The sequence below is a fragment of the Nelumbo nucifera genome, chromosome 7, assembly GCF_055504915.1.
Source record: "Nelumbo nucifera cultivar China Antique chromosome 7, China Antique-T2T, whole genome shotgun sequence".
In the NCBI taxonomy this organism is placed as follows: Eukaryota; Viridiplantae; Streptophyta; class Magnoliopsida; order Proteales; family Nelumbonaceae; genus Nelumbo; species Nelumbo nucifera.
The window spans coordinates 10,593,006-10,612,055 of NC_142655.1; the positions used below are offsets into that span (position 1 = coordinate 10,593,006).

At 40.7% G+C, this 19,050-nt stretch overlaps 1 protein-coding gene across 2 annotated transcripts; it reads left to right on the plus strand.

Annotated features, from left to right (window-relative positions):
* On the plus strand, positions 1–5,553 carry LOC104608869 (scarecrow-like protein 3). 2 transcript variants are annotated; one of them, XM_010274987.3, is made up of 2 exons: positions 1–2,329; positions 5,136–5,553. In XM_010274987.3, the coding sequence occupies exons 1-2, from the start codon at positions 906–908 to the stop codon at positions 5,137–5,139; spliced, it is 1,428 nt and encodes a 475-aa protein (XP_010273289.1). In that variant the 5' UTR covers positions 1–905; the 3' UTR covers positions 5,140–5,553. The 2 variants fall into 2 exon arrangements, with proteins under 2 accessions (XP_010273289.1, XP_088748116.1); XM_088891990.1 differs by lacking the exon at positions 5,136–5,553 and having other exon boundaries at positions 17–2,339.
* The last annotated feature ends 13,497 nt before the right edge of the window (positions 5,554–19,050 follow it).

Sequence of the window (19,050 nt, forward strand, 5' to 3'; positions counted from 1 at the left end):
CCAAACGACACCAAATCAATAACGACAAAAGTGCACCCCCTCCCATTGTCGCCAACGCAGCCATGAAAAAAGTCCTTCAAAGCAGAGAGAGTGAGAGCCTTCATTCAATGACTCTTGCCTCACTCCTGCAACAAAACCTACAGTACCCAGAAACCCTAACCTGTTGTCTAACCGTTTTGGTTGAATAAAGGTGAAGACTTGGATGCCAAGCAAGGTGGTTTTTCATGGGGCTTTCTCTGGGTTTCTGATGAATTTCAAAACCCACGTCTGGTTTTGCACTTCTTAACGTGGTTGCTTCAGCTTGGTTTCCCTGCTGTGAATGAGGAGGAATTAACGTGCTGTTTCTGCGTTTCTGGTAGTGTTCTCCGCTCCATCTGTCTGTCTGTTGCTCAATTTCTTTTGAATTATCCAACTATTAGATACCCATCTGAGTCTGTCTCATGACTTATCATTTCTGATGTCTTTTGTCTTATTTGACGCTTGTGTAGTACCTCTTCTTCAATTTCTTTCAAAAATTCCTGGTTAATTAACTGTTCCTTCGACGGTTTTTGTTCTCATACGCAACTACCATCTTTGATATTTCGTTTGAAAGATTTGGAACCCAGTTCATGGTTTCGTCAATCTCAATATTGGCGAAAAAATTTCACTGAAATGGCCTTCTTTTCGATTCAGATATAGTTCTCGACCGACAACTGACTCGCTTTATCTTGCACTTGGAGAATTACCCATTTTCTTGGCAGCTCATTCTGCAAATTCTCCTAAGGTGCACGAAGTTTTTGATACCCAACTAGCTTAGATCCTCTGCGTTCATTGGTTGCTATCTGTTTTCTGCAATTCTCGGCTCTGCTTTATTAGAAAGAAAGAAGTTCTCGGCTCTGTATAGGAAAGGTTGTTGTGGTAGGTTAATGGCAGGAATGGTTCAAGATGAGGGATCATCATCTGTAACTTCATCACCCCTTCAGTTCTTCTCACTGATGTCACTTTCCCCTAGCTTAGGATCACCCTATCCCTGGCTCAGGGAGCTTAAATCCGAGGAGCGAGGTTTATATCTGATCCATCTCTTATTGTCCTGTGCGAATCATGTCGCCACCGGTAACCTTGAACATGCAAATATTGGTCTCGAGCAAATTTCCCACCTTGCCTCTCCTGAAGGCGACACCATGCAGCGCATTGCTGCATACTTCACGGAGGCGCTGGCCGACCGGATTCTGAAAGCATGGCCTGGTCTGCACAGAGCCCTTAATTCTACCAAACTGGCTTCAATCTCCGAAGGAATTCTTGTTCGGAGGCTGTTTTTTGAGCTGTGCCCATTCTTAAAGGTTGCAATCGTGATCACCAACCAGGCCATTATAGAAGCTATGGAAGGGGAGAAGATGGTCCATATTATTGATCTCCATTGCGCAGAGCCTGCACAGTGGGTTGCTCTCATCCAGGCCTTGAGTGCACGGCCAGAAGGTCCACCCCATTTGAGAATTACCGGCATTCATGAACAGAAGGAGGTTTTGGAGCAGACAGCTCTTCGTTTGACAGAAGAAGCTGAGAAGTTGGACATTCCATTTCAATTTAATCCCATTGTTAGCAAATTGGACAATCTTGATGTTGAAAGCTTGCGTGTTAAGACAGGAGAAGCTCTTGCAATCAGCTCTGTCCTCCAGTTGCATTCCCTCTTGGCAACCAATGATGAGACCCTTAGTAAGAAATCTCCTCCCCTAGCAAGGAACACAAATTCAGTCCATCCCCTACATAGAGTCCTGCAGATGAACCAGAGCACTCTAGGTGATTTGCTTGAGAAAGATTTGGTCAATGGGTATAGCCCGAGTCCTGACTCGGCATCATCATCTCCACCATCTTTGCCTGCTTCAGCAAAGATAGAGAACTTCCTTGCAGCTCTTTGGGGCCTATCTCCAAAACTCATGGTTGTGACCGAGCAAGAATCCAACCATAATGGGTCAACCCTGATGGAGAGGCTCTTGGAAGCACTCTACTTCTATGCTTCACTTTTTGATTGCTTGGAGTCAACAGTTTCCAGGGCATCGATGGAGCGAATGAAGGTGGAGAAGATGCTCTTTGGGGAGGAAATTAAGAACATTATAGCTTGTGAGGGAGCAGAGAGGAAGGAGAGGCATGAGAAACTGGAGATATGGATTCAAAGGCTTGATTCAGCCGGATTTGGCAGGGTGCCCTTGAGCTACTATGGTCAACTGCAGGCAAGGAGGTTGTTGCAGAGCTATGGTTGTGATGGTTATAAGATCAAAGAGGAGAATGGCTGTTTGGTAATCTGCTGGCAAGAACGAGCCCTTTTCTCAGTATCATCTTGGAGGTGTAGGAGGTATGACTGAGATTATTAGAGGCAATTTTCATCCATCAAGAGTTTCTCTTTTTTTTTCTGTACAAATGATTTGTTTGTTTTTTTATCAATTTTGTTTAAAAAATCCACCATTTCATGGTGGTTTTGTGTAAGGATTTGAAGATCTTCCTCACGATCTCATCTTCTGTTACTATATTTTTATTTCCTTATTTCTTTTTTCATACCCTGATTGATCTTTGACTTGCTTGCTTTGATACCCATGTTAGAAATTCATGAATCCTGAATGTTTATGGTTGTTCGGTTGTGTTTGGTCTTTTACAATTTACATCCCCACACCCACCTCTCCTTTCTCTTTTTTTCCTGGTCTCCTGGTAGAGAGAAAAGCACATCAGTAGAGCCAGAGATCATCCATGGTAATTGGCTGGCCACTCTGGATACAACCTGGTTCAAAACAATGGATTTGAGTCATTTGACTCATTCAACCAACATGAATCAAGGGGACCACTGGGGTATTGCTGTTAGGGCGTGCAAATCAGGGTTGTCATTTGTCATTGCCTACATCCAATGTTACTGAAAGCCTTGCCTAGTTGTCTTATCCTTACAGAGAAACTATAAATGCAGCTTCCAACAGTCCCAGTCAAATGGATTTGTGGAACCTGCATTTCTTTGCTGTTGAATTAGATCAATAACCAATTAATGCCCAGAAAAACCTTTAACACTGTACATTCCACCATTACAGAGTTTGAATCTGTTTGTAGAGACAATACAGGCACTTCTATGGGAGACAACAGTTTATATGGTCAGCATGTAATAACAGTTTATACGGTCACCATTACAGAGCTTGAATCTGTTTTTTTTTTTTTGTTTTGTTGTTTTTTTTCTATTTTGGAGATTTCTCTACACTTTTCTTTTTCTGGCTGGAGATTGTCGAATGGATGGAAAAATTGTAATTATGAGAGCTGAGCTGTATGTATACACGGTTGATGTAAATAGATGTATTCTTAGAGAATAACATAGAGATTTGACATCAAAAGTTGTGTTTTCTTCTCTTTCCTTTCGGAGGGGTTTGTGGAATTGATTGTTGATTGTTCAATTTTCTTTTCTTTTTCTCTTCTTTTAAGGAGCTTTGTGATGGGTTCTTGAAATGCTGGCAAAAGTTTTTTTTTTTTTTTTATGTCAATCATTTTGTTTGGTTAAATTCAGGGAATTCCCTTTCAATTTTTAGAGGGGTGGTTTCTTTCTGTTTGCAAATTTGGTGTTTTTTTTTCTCAAATTTGATTTGAATATGGGTCTCTTTTTGGGATTTGTAGATAGATCTCAATCTTGGTTTTGTTGTTTGAATATTGTGATTAATTAATTTATTAAGTTATTCTATGGACTTATGTCGGCTTTAGTTCTAAAGTGCACCCTGTTGTCCCCTCTCTTTCAGTTTCTGGTTAATGGCTCATTTTTCAGAAACATTCTTTATTGAATATATCTCTAGAAGGACAATAGAGAAGTCCACTGATCATACTTTGAAATTATATAGTAATAATCAGATGGATTGCATTCATTTTCTAAATATATTACAATTCAATGCTCAAATTGCAATTTCCTTTTTAAACACAAAAGAGAAGATAGATAAACTTGCATATAGTTTCCAGGTATGTAGAAAGAGCTTTTGGCTGAAGTTTGTACATGACATCAGAAGAGAGTTGATTAGGGTTTTATTTTTTTAAGCAGAAGGTCAGGTAGTCAAATACACCAAAGTCCTTTGGAGGACCTATATCTGAAAATTTTAGTTCTGGAAAATTTCATCAACATGTTTGGCATGAATTTCTCTCTATCATTTACAATTGGTCTTTCTCTTGCTTGAGATCATGTTTATGCCTGATTGATGTTAACTAGCTCCTTAATTATATATCATGCTTTAGGTTCTATCTTCATAGGGCAGCCAAACATGAAGCATTTATTATTGATGCTACAATTAATCCCATTGAGAATTCCAGATAAGTAGACTGTCCTGGACATTTTGGATTACTTGTTCTGTTTCTTTTTAGGGTATTTATCAATTGAATCTTTTGCTAGAAAAGGAGAAAAAGAAAGAATGGAGAAATAACAGGAAAGTTGTCCTTAGTCGCGAAAGGTCATTTTTATGAGAAAGAACAAAATTCACAATAGCTGAGCTTGTTATTCTGCAGGCTGTTCTGTTCTAGGCTGCAGGTCTTAGTTGCTCTATGCATTAATATTTTCCCACAATGACTCCCAGATACCTGTCCAAGGCTGGGTGGTGTATTGTGTCAGATACTTGAAGTTTTATTTTAAATTTCATATCCAAAACCCTGTTCTTTTTGTATCCAGGTAACATAATTTTCTTAACTTCTGGTTTTATCTGTTTTATCAACAAATATTTTTAGCTCTGGCTTGGGATGTGAGCAAATCGTGAAAAGCATAGTGTCACATGGACAGGGTGTGATGAGAAAGACCTAAGTTGTTTGTGTTACTTTTGCGTTTTGGTTACTGATAAAAATAGATAGCTTTGCAAGCATCCTTTTGTCAAAAACAATGCATTGAAATTTTATTTAATTGTGGTTTCTGGCATTCTCATTGAAATTGTTTGCTGTTTGATAATAAGTCTATCACTTTTCTGGTTACTTAGACGAGTCTGTTGGACTATTCACGATTAGGAGCATAAGAAATGTGTATCTGTAGGCTTGTATGATTCATCTTATATTTCCTTTTCTCATAAATTGCTTCCTTCCTGGGCTTCTTATTATAATCCTTCTACAGCCTCTTGTTTGTTTTGTTTCTTTTTCCCATAACCATTGTTTCATTGGTGATGCTGCAGGTAAATTAAGGACCCATGGTTTAGCAGAGGAAACAGAGTTCCTGGCGATTATAAAAGCAATTCAGACTGGCTCATCAAAAGAGTTGGAAGAATGCTGCCATTTTCTCTGGTGCATTGACAACCATTTTGGCTTTAAAATCTGCCAGTCGAGATTTGTCTTGGCGGTCTCTTTTGATAGTTGATGAAATTAGGACATGTTCGTCTCTTGGGTCTATGGCCTTTATGATCCTAGAATGTTTAATGAGCCTGCTCATAGACTGGCTCAAAAAGCTATACAATTATCTTTGGATTTTTGGTTTGATATTCCGCCTGCATGGGTGGAAGGTTGTATATATACTTCCTTCAGTTGTAGTAATATAATCTTCCTGAGCAGAGAGATTGAACCGTGTCTTACAGAATGAAGCTGAGCCTGATGCCTTGAATTGAAACTTCCAAAGAGCAATTAATCCTGGGAGCAGCTACACACGTTTGGAAAATGTTTGAACATTGCAAAATAATTAATATAGCAAGGATGCATTTGGGAAGCATTCATAGAAATAAATCTTAAGAATACATCAATGGTGCAAATTCTAAAGCTCAATTGGCTATTAATGAGGTATAAATATTATAGAAAAATACATATTATTTGATGAAAGATAGAAAAAATACATACATTAACATCTTGTGTGAAGTAATAAATTGCAGTTAAGCATGTTAAGCTGTTGGGAATAATTTATATTTACGTGCAAAATGTGTTCAAAATATCGCAATGTTTTGGTGCATATTGTAGGATGTGCATCCGGTTTTGAACCCACTGTATGAATTAAGCATTGGTTGGATTCTTTGGAGACCTTTAGGCCTGGGTTCATAGTAAGGGTGCAAATTGGGTTGCTTGATTTGAATAATTTCAATAAAATTGTGCTTGGGTTTGAGCTCAGCCCAGTATTGTTTGAAGTTTGACACAAAATGTAGAAAATAAAATCTGACATGATTGCACTTGAATTTGAACCAAGTTTTACACAACAAATTTGCAATTTGTCGTCACATTTTATTGAAACAAAAAAAATAAATAAATAAAACTACACCGTTATACACATTCTAATTGGGGAGATCCGATGAGCTCCGCAATCAAACAAAAAAATTTGCCTTGAGGGATTGGCTCTTGGCCTGGAGAAAAGCTGTTGGATAAGACCCCCTGGTGGCACCCATAAGGTTAGGTTAAGGACCAATAATCTATTGGTCCAACTCCACCTTACCCTATAAATAAAGAACAGAAAATTGGCCCCGTATGGCATGTCTTTTCACGCGGGCTGTTAGCTTTTTAAAAGCTCAATAGTTTGCGTTTTGGTCTTTTTCTGTTTGATTGGGAAAATATATAGTCACCAAGCCCATTTTAGGCTATTTTTGGGAAGCTTTAAATAAACTTTTTCGCCTTTTTTCAATTCATCTTCGCACAGAAAGACGTGTGTACAGTTTGACTGTCTGAACTTCCAAAAGATCTTTCAAAAAAACTTGCCAAATGACTCATAAAATAAACAAGTAAAAAACAGAAAGAGGAAACTTCTTTACTCTGCTTGATATCTTTTTCTTGAATCTTGATGGTGTTGATGCATCCATTGAAAAGGTCAATTGAAGTTTTTTTCTCCACTTCTTTGAACATCATGATCTTCCCTTCCTACAACTGTGATTCTTTCCTTCTCTTCCTCATCAACTGGCCATGCATACCAGAACAAGATGGAGAGACAATATGGGTTTCAAAGATTCATAGATCAAGACATCTTGTTGTTAGAGCATTCTTGATTCTTGGGTGGAATGAAAGGATTTGGGTAAAAATGACAAGAGGTGGTGGCAACCCATGGTGTGTTGACGACCTCTTCTTGTTGCCGAGAAGAGAGGTGTACGTTTCCCCGAGCTATAGTGTTGGAGAGAATGGGGTCACCGTAACTTTGGAGGAGAAGCTCTGAGGTGCGTCTGAAGACACTGTCTTTAGAACGTTATTTGCCCCCACTTAGTTTTACTGAGTTTTCTATTGGGTTACAAGAAAATTCGTTCATAGGATACAACAGAGCCTTGGGCAAGAATCTGCAACCAACAAAGTTGAAGAGTCTCCAAAGGAACCTTCTGTGAGACTGTAGCAGACCGGACAAAGAGAGAGAGAGAGAGTGTGTGAATTTCAAAATTGTGTGTTTTGGAGTCTGATTCATGCTCCTTAAATAATTTGTGAAGAGGTATGAAGAAAATGTAGGTGTTGGTTTAGAGAAGGCACCTTGAACAGTCACAATTTCAAACATTGTAACTGTTTAAAAAGTAGTTAACAGTTAGTGACTGTTAACTTTGAATTGTGCCTCTTGATCACACCCAATCGAATCGTAAACGTTGATGAAGTGCGAGCAAAATGCACCTCTAAAGCGCCTCATTGTGCCGCACACACGTGCGCACACGCGTGCGCGCGCGTTGCGTGGTATCGAATCCCCATACTCTCCTCTACTAATTCTTAGGAGTGTAAATCAGCTTCTATTGAAATACTAAAAACAAAACTTATAATTTTCCAACGTGGAACAAGTTCAAAACTAGGTTTTGTAAGAGAAAAACTAATTTTTCAATCAAGTGTGCAGGTGCAATTTCTCATGTAATTGACCAATCAGACCCATTGGATTTAATCTCTTATGAGATTAAAATCCAACAATCCCCCGCATTGATTGATCAATTACATAGTTCTCTCTCAATCCAAACTACTATGACACAATTATGCATACAAAAGGTGTTTATCAACTTGAACCTCTTGTTAGTATAGTTATCTCAGAGCCTTGTCAAAGTTATTGGGGGTAAAACCTTAAACCAATTACTCTCAAGACAGACCGGAGACATCTATACACACAAAAATGTTTAGTCTCTGCAAGAGTTTCAAGTTTTGCTCAGCACTATTATGGTCATGTGCTTCTTTCCTGGTTTCATGAACAATCCCAAGAGCAAACCCAAACCCTCATGAGAATGGCACCACTTCTATGTTCACATAGGTGAAATTCCACTATGTGTTTCGTTATTTGACACATTTTAGAACTTTATTAAGAGTTTATCTCAACCTCTCATTATAACGGACAACACTGTTTATGTTGTGATGGTAAATTTCTCAATGTCAGTGCTAATAGTCACATTGCTGTAACTTGTTGTTACCCATTAAACCCAATACTGATGGTTTTTCAGTTCAGGTTGGGTTACCATTACAGGTGACTAAGTAAAGGGTTTTAATCACATCTCTTTGGTTGTCATTCTTACCAATTCTCTGGCCAAGCCCTTGGTAAGAGGACCGGTCAAGTTTTTAACCTCACATAGGTTATAGTGATGATTCCATCTTGAATTAGATGCCTAACAAGTTCATGTCTCAGACTTATATGTCTGGACTTACCATTGTATGTACCATTGTAGGCCCTTGACAGAGTTGCCTCACTATCACAGTAAATGGAAATTGGAGGCATAGGACTAGGCCAAAGTTTTATATCCAATAATAAATTTCTAATCCATTCAGTCTCTTTTCCAGCAATCGCTAAGACTATGAATTCAGATTCCATGGTCGAGTGAGATATACAAGTTTGTCTCTTGGATGCCCAAGAGATTGCACCTCCACCAAGGACGAAAATCCATCCAGATGTGGACTTGTTATCTCCATTACCGGTAATCCAACTTGCATCAGTGCACCATTCTAGTACAGCTGGATAATCACAATAAAACAAGCAAAGTTCCAAGATTCTCTTGAGATACCCAAGAACTCTCCAAATTGCCTTCCAGTGCTCTGCACCGGGGTTACTTGTAAACCGATTGATTTTACTTACTGCAAATGCAATATCAGGTCTGGTACAAAGCATAACATACATCAAGCTTTCTACTGCACTAGCATACTCAAGTTGTGCAATTGCTCTACCAGTATTTTCTACTAGCTTTATACTAGAATCATATAACATGCTATATTCTTTAAACCCTAAATGATTAAATTTCTCAAGTACTTTCTCAATGTAATGTGATTGGCTTAATGCATAGCCCCTACTATGCTTTTTAACTTTTATTCCCAAGATGGTATCTATTTCTCATAAATCTTTCATCTTGAAAATAGAGGATAAGTAGTTTTTAGTTTCATTTATGCCAACCATATTTGTACCCACAATAAGCATATCATCAACATAAAGACACAATTACTCCATAATTTTCAGTGAATTTTGAGTAGATGCATCTATCAACACTATTATGTTTAAAACCAAAAGCTAAGATGCAAGAATCAAATTTCTCATGCCACTGTTTAGATGCTTGTTTTAATCCATATAGTGATTTAACCAGTTTACAGACTTTCTTCTCGTTTCCAGGAAGAACAAATCCTTCTAGTTGTTCCATATAAACATCTTCATTTAAATCACCATTTAAAAAAGCAGTTTTAACATTCATTTGGTGAACAAATAAGTGATAAATAGATGCTAATGCTATGAGTGTTCTAATAGAAGTTGTTCTAGCCACTGGTGCATAGGTGTCAAAGTAATCAATCCCTTTTGACTAAATCCTTTGGCTACCAATCTAGCCTTAAAAGTTTGTACAGTTCCATCAGTGTTGTATTTTCTTCTAAACACCCATTTACATTTTATTGGTTTGATCATAGAGGCAGATCTACTAGTACCCATGTGTTATTTGACATTATTGAATCAATTTCATAATTTATAGCTTCCTTCCAAAAGACAGCATCTCTAGAGGTCATGGCCTCACTATAGGTTTTTGGATCATTTTCAATGTTTATGACAATAGGTATCTTATTTAAAATCTGCTCTCTATTAGCCTCAACCAAAAATACAATTGATTGAGTAGAGATAAAATCTGAACCTAAGTGTTTATCTTTTCTTTGTCTTTGACTTCATCTAAGTCCTACTGTAGGTGTTACAGTTGTGTCATTTCTTCTTTCAGTTTCATTATTATCAACAGGTATTGAGATCTGAGTTTCTCTGTCATTTTCTGTGGATTCATTTTCTGTAGATTCAGAACACTGTTTATTTTCAAAGAACTCAACATCTCTAGTTTCAATTATTATGTTAGACTCTAAGTCTAGAAGCCTATAGGCCTTGCTATGTTCTGCATATCCAACAAACATACTTTTCTTAGCTCTGAGTCCTAATTTGGTTCTTTTAGGATTTGGAACTCTATAATATGCTAAGCACCCCCACACTTTTAGATATGCTAAATTAGGCTTTCTTCCTGTCCATAATTCATATGGACATTTGTTATTAGCTCTAGAAACAATTCTATTATGTAAATGGCAGACTGTCAGAAGTGTTTCCCCCCAAAGGTTTAAGGGTGCATTAGCTTTTAACAACATGCAGTTTATCATTTCTATAAGTGTTCTATTTTTTCTTTCAGTCAGGCCATTCTGTTGAGGGGTATAGGGAGCAGAAAACTGATGTATTATTCCAAATTCTTCACAGAAAGAATTAAACTCATTTTTAAAGTATTCAGCACCTCTATCACTTCTAAGGATTTTAATTTTCTTTTCTAATTGATTTTCAACTTCAGTCTTATATAATTTAAACATGTCAAAGGCTTTCTCCTTAGTTCTCATAAGGTAAACATAGGTGTACCTAGAAAAGTCATTTATAAATGTTATGAAGAGTCTCCAAAGAAACCTTCTGTGAGACTGTAGCAGACCAAACTGAGAGAGAGAGATAAAGAGTGAATTTCGAAATTGTGTGTTTTGGAGTCTGATTCATGCTCCTTAAATAATTTGTGAAGAGGCATGAAGAAAATGTAGGTGCTGGTTTAGAGAAGGCACCTTGAATAGTCACAATTTCAAACATTGTAACTGTTTAAAAAGTAGTTAACAGTTAGTGACTGTCAACTTTGAATTGTGCCTCTTGATCACACCCGATCAAATCGTGAACGTTGATCTCATCAACGGTGATCAATGGTCAGCAACACACCAAAACCAAAGCCGCCCATCGCGAGCCACGCGGGTGCGTGCGAAGTAGGAGCAAAGTGCGCATCTAAAGCGCTTCATTGCGCCGCACACACGCACGCACACCCATTGCACGGTATCGAATCCCCATACTCTCCTCTACTAATTTTAAGGAGTGTAAATCAGCTCCTATTGAAATACCGAAAACAAATCTTATAATTTTTCAATGTGTGATAAGTTCAAAACTGGGTTTTATAAGAGAAAAACTGATTTTTCAATCAAGTGTGCAGGTACAATTTCACATGTTAATTGACTAATCAAACCCATTGAATTTAGTCTCTTATGATATTAAAATCCAACATATAGTATATAACACCACTCGTAGGAACGACGACCGTATCTGAAGAGAAAGCCGTAGAAAGGAGAAATTCTAGGTGAAAATGTCGATGATCTTCATTAGTAGTCTCATGTAAATTTATAGTAGTTCAGACAAGGCCATTACAATTCATGATGGAAAAGAAAAACAAAGCAAGAAATCCTCTGCCAAGAGCTGTGGGGCTGATCCTGGTGGTGCTCTACGATTGGAGGGAGTCTAACCATCTAATGGCCCATAATCGGTTCGTTAGGACCCGAATATTTTGGTGACACGTCATCAGGTGACCAGTCGATGTGTATCATCCCCTTCCCCTTCGGGTTCGTCTGATCCTCAAGACGATGACCTGGAACTTCTTAGTTAGCTCGTTCCATCTTTCCCGCGTGGCATCAATCTCCGTTGTTCCCTCCCAATGGATTAATACCTCAGTGTGGGCCTTGTTGCCCCTTTTAACGATGCGTCGTTCCAGCAGTGCCTTCGGATATGGGTGGAGTGTGCCGCTAGGTGATAGAGGTGGCAGGCTTGGCTGCACTACTGCACCCGCTCCCATCTTCCTCTTTAGCAACGACACATGAAAGACGAGATGAAGTTTGCATCCTTCGGGAAGGTTCAATTTGTAGGCCACCTGTCCAATTCTTTCCACCACTTGAAATGGGCCGTAAAACCTGGCTGCCAACTTCTGAGATCAACACATGGCGAGAGAGCTCTGTCGATAGGGTTGCAACCTAAGATACACATAGTCTCCTACTTCGAACGTCCGTTCGGATCGCCCAGAATCAGCATACTTCTTCATACGGGCTTGAGCCGCAGTGACGTTACCCATAAGTTGGTTTAAAATCTGCTCCCGGCTCCGCAAAGCTTCCTCAACTGCCTGTACCCGGGTAGTGCCCACTGCCCGGAACATAGGATAACAAGGAGGGCGGTGGGTATCCATACACAATTTCGAAGGGGGGTGCTACAGGCTGCTGAGTGGTGAGTGGTGTTATACCACCATTCAGCCAGATGCAACCAACGAGCACAAGTCTGGGGTTGGTCCTGTGTAAAACATCTCGGATACGCTTCCAGAGTGCGGTTAAGTACCTCGGTCTGACCATCCGTCTATGGGTGGTAGGCTGAGCTCATGCGAAGGGAAGTTCCCTGTAGGCGGAAAAGCTCCCCTCAGAAGGTGCTGGTGAAGATTGGGTCCTGGTCACTTATGATCCTCTGTGGAAGTCCATGGAGTTTAAAGACTCCCACCATATAAGCTTGGGCAACATCTTTGGCGGTGTAGGGATGGCTAAGAGGGACAAAATGACTGTATTTTGACAGCCGGTCAACCACAACCAGTATAACTGATTTCCTATCTGATAATGGCAGCCCCTCCACGAAGTCCATGGAGACTTCAGTTCAGATCTTATCTGGGATGGGTATCGGCTGAGGCAGTCCGGGTAAGGAAACATTCTCAACCTTACTTCGTTGACACACATCACATCCACGGACCCATTGCTTGACGTCCTTTTGCTGTCTCTTCTAGTAGCAAGTCCCCCTGATCCTCCTAAGTGTGTTATGATAACCTGAGTGCCCGCCAGTGGGTGAGTTTTGGAGCTCTTCAAATATCTCCCGCCGAAAGGTGGATGTAGGGCTGAGTACTATCTTTCCTTTTCGCCAGACCAACCCCTCCCTTATCTCATACTTTTGAGATGAATTCTTACCAAATCCAGGTCTTGTATGAATCTCTGTAGGTACTGGTCAACAACTACTTCACTTTTCAAATCATGCACCCATACCGGTGTGGGAGATGAAACGGCTTGGAGCTCAGGTGCTTCACAGCGGGACAGGGCATCAGCCACAACATTTTATCGTCCCTTCCTGTACTGAATATCATAGTCGTAGCCTATTAGTTTTGTGAGTAGCCTCTGTTAGGTCGGGGTGGTAACCTTTTGGTGCAGCAAATAGCCTTAAGCTTTGGTGGTCAGTCCTGATGGTGAATCTTGCGCCAAGGAGGTAGGGCCACCAATGCTGAACGGCTAACACAATGGCTAGTAACTCTTTCTCATAAGTTGATGGGGCCAAATTTCGACCCTGTAATGCCTTGCTCATGTAGGCTATCGGCTGGTTGTTTTGCATGAGTACAACTCCAATTCCGTATCCGCTGGCATCACAATCTATAGTGAAGGGTTGAGAGAAGTCTAATAAGCAGAGAACAGGGGTTGAGGTCATGGCCAATTTAAGTCGTTGGAAGGCTTGTTCTGCCGCTTCAGTCCATTGCCATGCTCCTTTTCTCAGTAATGATGTGAGGGGCCTGGCTAGGGTGCCATAGTTTTGGATAAATTTCTGGTAGTAATCGGTAAGTCCCAAAAAACCTCTCAATTCTCTAATGTTCTTTGGAGTGGGCCAACTAATCATACTGTCAATCTTTGTAGGGTCGACTTCCATGCCTCTTGCTGATATAGTGTGCCCGAGGTACTCAATGGAGGGCACTGAAAACCTGCACTTACTCATTTTGGCATGAAGCTTGTGGATCTGAAGTAAACTCAAGGTCTGTCTGAGGTGTAGGAGATGCTCCTCAAAACTCCGGCTGTAAACGAGAATGTCGTCAAAGAAAACCAACAAGAACTTCCGCAAGTATTTTCTGAATACTTCATTCATTAGTGATTGGAAGGTGGATGCTCTTCGTCAATCCGAAGGGCATTACCAAGAACTTGTAATGGCCTTCATGGGTTCTGAAAGCAGTTTTGGATATGTACTCTTCCCTCACCCGAATATGGTGGTATCCCGATCGTAAGTCAAGCTTGGAGTAGATGGACGATCCTTGCAATTCATCTAAGAGTTCATCCACCAGAAGAATGGGAAATTTATTTTTAATGGTGGCTCTGTTGAGGGCTGTGTAGTCAATACATAACCTCCAACTCCCGTCTTTCTTTCCTACCAATAACACCGGAGAAGAAAAGGGGTTGGAACTGGGCCTAATAACCCTAGATTGAAGAAGTTCCCGAACCTATTTTTCTATCTCATTCTTCTGATAATAAGGGTACCTGTAAGGCCTGCAGCTGATGGATCGGGTCCCTTTTTCCAATGGAATGAAGTGATCACAGGTTCTGATTGGGGGCAGCCCTGTGGGGGTAGCAAAAACTTCTGAAAATTCATTAAGTAGGGCGTGGACTCGGGGATCTAACTCTGTCTCTTGTGGTCTTATGTCTTGGGTTTGTAACTGCAAGAGGTATAAGCTGTTCTGATGTAACGCCTTCCTGGCCTTGTCGCCACTAGACCTGTTCATGGCCCGGCCCAGCCCGCACTCCGATCGGGCTTGGTCATGTAATTAGGTCCACGGGCCTGACCTCGAGCCTAACACAGTAAGCACGACTGTGTTTCGGGCCGGGCTCGGGATTTGTCAAAAAAGCTCGACCCGATTCAGCATTATATATTTTATAAAATATATAATATATATTTTATATATTATATAAATAATATAATATTTATTTATAATTTAATATATATTTTTTATTATTTTCTTTATAATTTCTCTCTCTCTCTCTATTCAGCCGCTTCAGCAGTAGTAATAGTAACAGTATGGGCTAAATTTTGGACTCGGGCCCAAGTTGTAGGCCCGATGGTCAGGCCGGGCTCGGGCTCGGGCTCGGGCCTTAGAAAAATCTGTTAATACAGAGTGAAAGCCCGACCGGCTCATGAACAGGTCTAGTCGCCACCAACCATCTGCCCTCGTGTGGCTTTTATCCCCTTTAGAATGTGTACCCCTTGATCATCTTCATACTGTAGTGTCCAACGGCCGAAATCCCACGTAACCGAGCCCAATGTTCTCAGCCAATGGGCCCCCAAGACTGCATCACATCCTTTTTGAGCCAAAAGGTGGAAGTCTGCCTTTATAGTTGTGCCTGACACCTACAAAGTCATCCCTGTACACTTCCCAGTGCCATAGACCCGATCTCCGTTCGCCACCATCACTGAAAACCTGGTTATAGAAGAAACAGGGAGTCTATTAGCAAAATAATCGGATGCTCTCGTAATGTACCTCGAATTTTCATAGTGGAGAGAGGGTTGTTACCTGCAATTGCATGAAGGGAGATCTCAGGGGGGTCATCTTCTTCCATTGGGTTTCCCAAGTCGGTAGGAGATTCAAACAGGGGATCGTCATCATCGATGGCCCCTTCTATCCAGAATAACTTTTGGGCCTTCGCCTTGCACTGATGTTGGAGTGTATACTTCTCATCACAATTAAAGCATAGTCCTTCTGGGCCTTCGCCTTCGCCTTGCGTTCGCTGGCTTTCGCAGGAGAGAGGCGTTTGATTTCTGGGGTGTTTCTAGTGGGCGGAGGTGGGGGTCCTAACGGGTAGTTCTTCTCACTAACAGTTCCTCTTCCTCAAGTAACGCCAGCCTAATGGCTCGTGCCAAATTGGTGGATTCAAATTTTTCCACGCCAACCCGGATCTCCGGTTTCAACCCTGCTGCAAAGCAACCTACTAGATAATCCTCGTTGAGCCCTCTCACCCTAGCCGATAATCGCTGGAACTTCTCTTGATACTCCTGGACTGACCCTGTTTGAGTGAGCTTCGACAATCTTCCTGCACGGTTAGTAGCTTGTAATCCATTAAATTGGGTGTCAAGAGTTGTTACATACTAATCCTAGGTGGGTTTGGGCTGGTAGTCGAGGAACCACCGATACCAATCCACCGCCTTGCCTTCGAACCCCAAGCTCGATACTGCAACCCACTGATCTTCTGGGATCTCGTTCAGGTGGAGGTACTGACGTATGAGTAGCAACCATCCGTCCAGATTGGATCCCTGGAACTTAGGCAGGTTTAGTTTAAGCTGCTGCTGATAGCTGGATTGGCTGGACCCCTCGGCGCCCCTTGTCTGGTTGCTCGTGGAAGCATCGTGTCGGCTGTTCTCCGGCATCCCGTTTCCCTGGTGCTGGACAGGATGGTTCAGTCGTTCCAGGATTTCAGCTAACTGAGCATCCGTCTGATCGTGCCGCTTCTCCAAGCTATTGAGCCTTTCTTCAAGCTCATTCATCCTGGGTTCCAGAGGATCTCCTAGCTCTGATACCAAGATGTTGATGACCTCTTCTCGTTGCCGAGAAGAGAGGCGTACGTTTCCCCGAGCTATAGTGTAGAACACCGCTCACAGGAAACGACGACCGTCTCTGAAGAGAAAGCCGTGGAAAGGAGAAATTCTAGGTGAAAATGTCGATGATCTTCATTAGTAGTCTCATGTAAATTTATAGTAGTTCGGACAAGGCCGTTACAATTCATGATGGAAAAGAAAAACAGAGCAGAAAATCCTCTGCGAAGAGCTATAGGGCTGATCCTGGTGGTGCTCTGCGATTGGAGGGCGTCTAACCGTCTAATGGTCCGTACTCAGTTCGTTAGGACCCGAATATTTTGGTGACATGTCATCAGGTGACCACTCGATGTGTGTCATGGTGAACTGAGCAGCCTTGGGCCTTTGATAGCATGGATCAGCCGATCAGGCTGGCAACCTTGGCTGGTTTTGGGTGGGCCCAGTTCAATAGACTCATCTCATTTTTGTGCTTGGCATGAACCTCAAGCAATTTCTCAACATGTTAATTTCATTAGAACAACTATTCATTCATGAGTTTCTTGGAGAATTAGAGTATCTAGAATCCAAAGCCAAAGAGTGTTTCGAGCTGGACGTCCCTAGGTTTTTAAACCCATTGAGACTCCTAAAAGAATGGTTTGGGATCTGTTCCTCACAAGGGGCGCCTCACATGCACATTCACCGTTTATTGGAAACATCTCCCATGAATAATAATTTACTAGTATGGGAGATGTTCCCAATACATGGTAGTATATGCATGTGAGGCGTGTGTGAGACACCGTGTAAAGAGTAGATCCAGTCTAAAGAATTGCGCGTTTAACTTCCTAATCAAATTAGGAAATGGCTCTTTATTGATTATTAACTAATTCGGCCTAAACTTTTGATTAGTCAAACCAGTCTTGTTCTAATCAAATTAGAACTCTTTCTATAAGTAAGTTAATCTTGACTTTGATTACTCAAACTAGTCTTCTTCTAGTCAAATTAGAACTTTTAACTAATTTAATTATCCCTAGTAAGTTTTCAATTCTAACCAATACTTGATTAGTCAAACTAGTCAATGTTCTAATCTAATTAGAAAACTTCCCAATTAAGTGATAACTAGTCTTAAACACTTTTTGATTAATTAAAGGGAAAGTGAGAGGAGACTGTGGCATGAGACCACCCACAAACCACCAAATCAAACCAATCAATCATCTCACCCCTCTTGAGAGAAAAGTGGGACACACCATGGCTGATTTTTTTTTTTTTTTTTTTTTTTTTTTACATATGGCCAAACTTATTATAGTTGCTGCCAAATTTATAAAAAAATTCAGTCCAACATGGAAATTGATTTCTCAGTAATTGAAAATTTGTATTTTCTGGATCGAACTTTCACACATAACTGAACCAGATTTGAAACCCTAATTTAAACTAAACATACTTGACACAGAGTCCACAAATTGTAGCTCCCGAATAGTAATGGGTTTGATGTAGCTATGCAGACCTTCTTTTCTCTAATGCTTTTCTTCAAAACCATAGTAGAGAGATGATGGAAATAAGTCTTCACCAAGGCTGATTCGAACTAGTGTTTTGGGAACAAGGGAGAAGAGAACCTTGTGGATATAATGCCATAGTGGGTAGATACTCTAATTCTCCAAGTGGGAGAAAGACAAGAATCTATTCTAAATTTCTAATCAAATCAATTCATATCTAATCTCAATTCTATTATGTCAAGTCTCAAGTTCAAAGTCGGCTTTTTGGGTACCATTAGCACCCCTAGCTGCAAGTTGGGTTATCTAATTTGATGAATTCAATCACGTTGAATTGAGACCGGGTTTTCTAACCCATCCCCATACCTATAACCCCCAACCTAGTGGCAACGGATTTTGATCCTCACTCTCTGCTACAAGACAGACACACCCAATTGAGCCACCATCAGTTGGCAGTTGCTTCTTATGAGTAGTGTGTTGGTAGTGTATTTTGGGTAGAATATCTGGATGCCGTGGCGCTCGCTCAGGGTTCAGGCCCATTAAAAATTTAACAAATTCCTTACCCAACCGGACCCAAGTTGAACCCCTTGGATTTATGCATTACTAGTTAGGCATTTCATTTGCCTCTTTATGTCAAAATATTGATGCAGCTAACTATTTAGAAGCAAAAGTGGGAAAACACCACCAAGCCAAACACACCCTCTAACTCCAAGATAATGTTTGTTTTGCCTAGACTTGCCACAACCGTATTTGTGCAGGAATAATTTTGTAGTGCCCTTGAGCTACTGTTGCCAACTGCAGGCAAGGAGGAGGTCTGGACTCTGGAGAGCTATGGTTGTGATGGGTATAAGATCAAAGAGGAGAATGGCTGTCTGGTAATCTGCTGGAAAGTACCAGCACTTTTCTCAATTTCAGCTTGGAGGTGTAGGAGGTATGACTGAGATTATCAGAGGCACATTTCATCAATCAAGAGTTTCTCTTTTCTTTTCTGTACAATTGATTTGTTTGTTTGTTTTCAAATTCCTTTGCTAAATCCACCATGCCATAGTGGTTTTGTAGAAGGATTTGAAGATCTTCAAGGTCTCATCTTCTGTTACCATATTTTATTTTATTCAT

What these genes read in the sequence shown, in the direction of transcription:
- LOC104608869 (XM_088891990.1), top strand. Translation starts at nt 906, where the DNA reads ATGGCAGGAATGGTTCAAGATGAGGGATCATCATCTGTAACTTCATCA.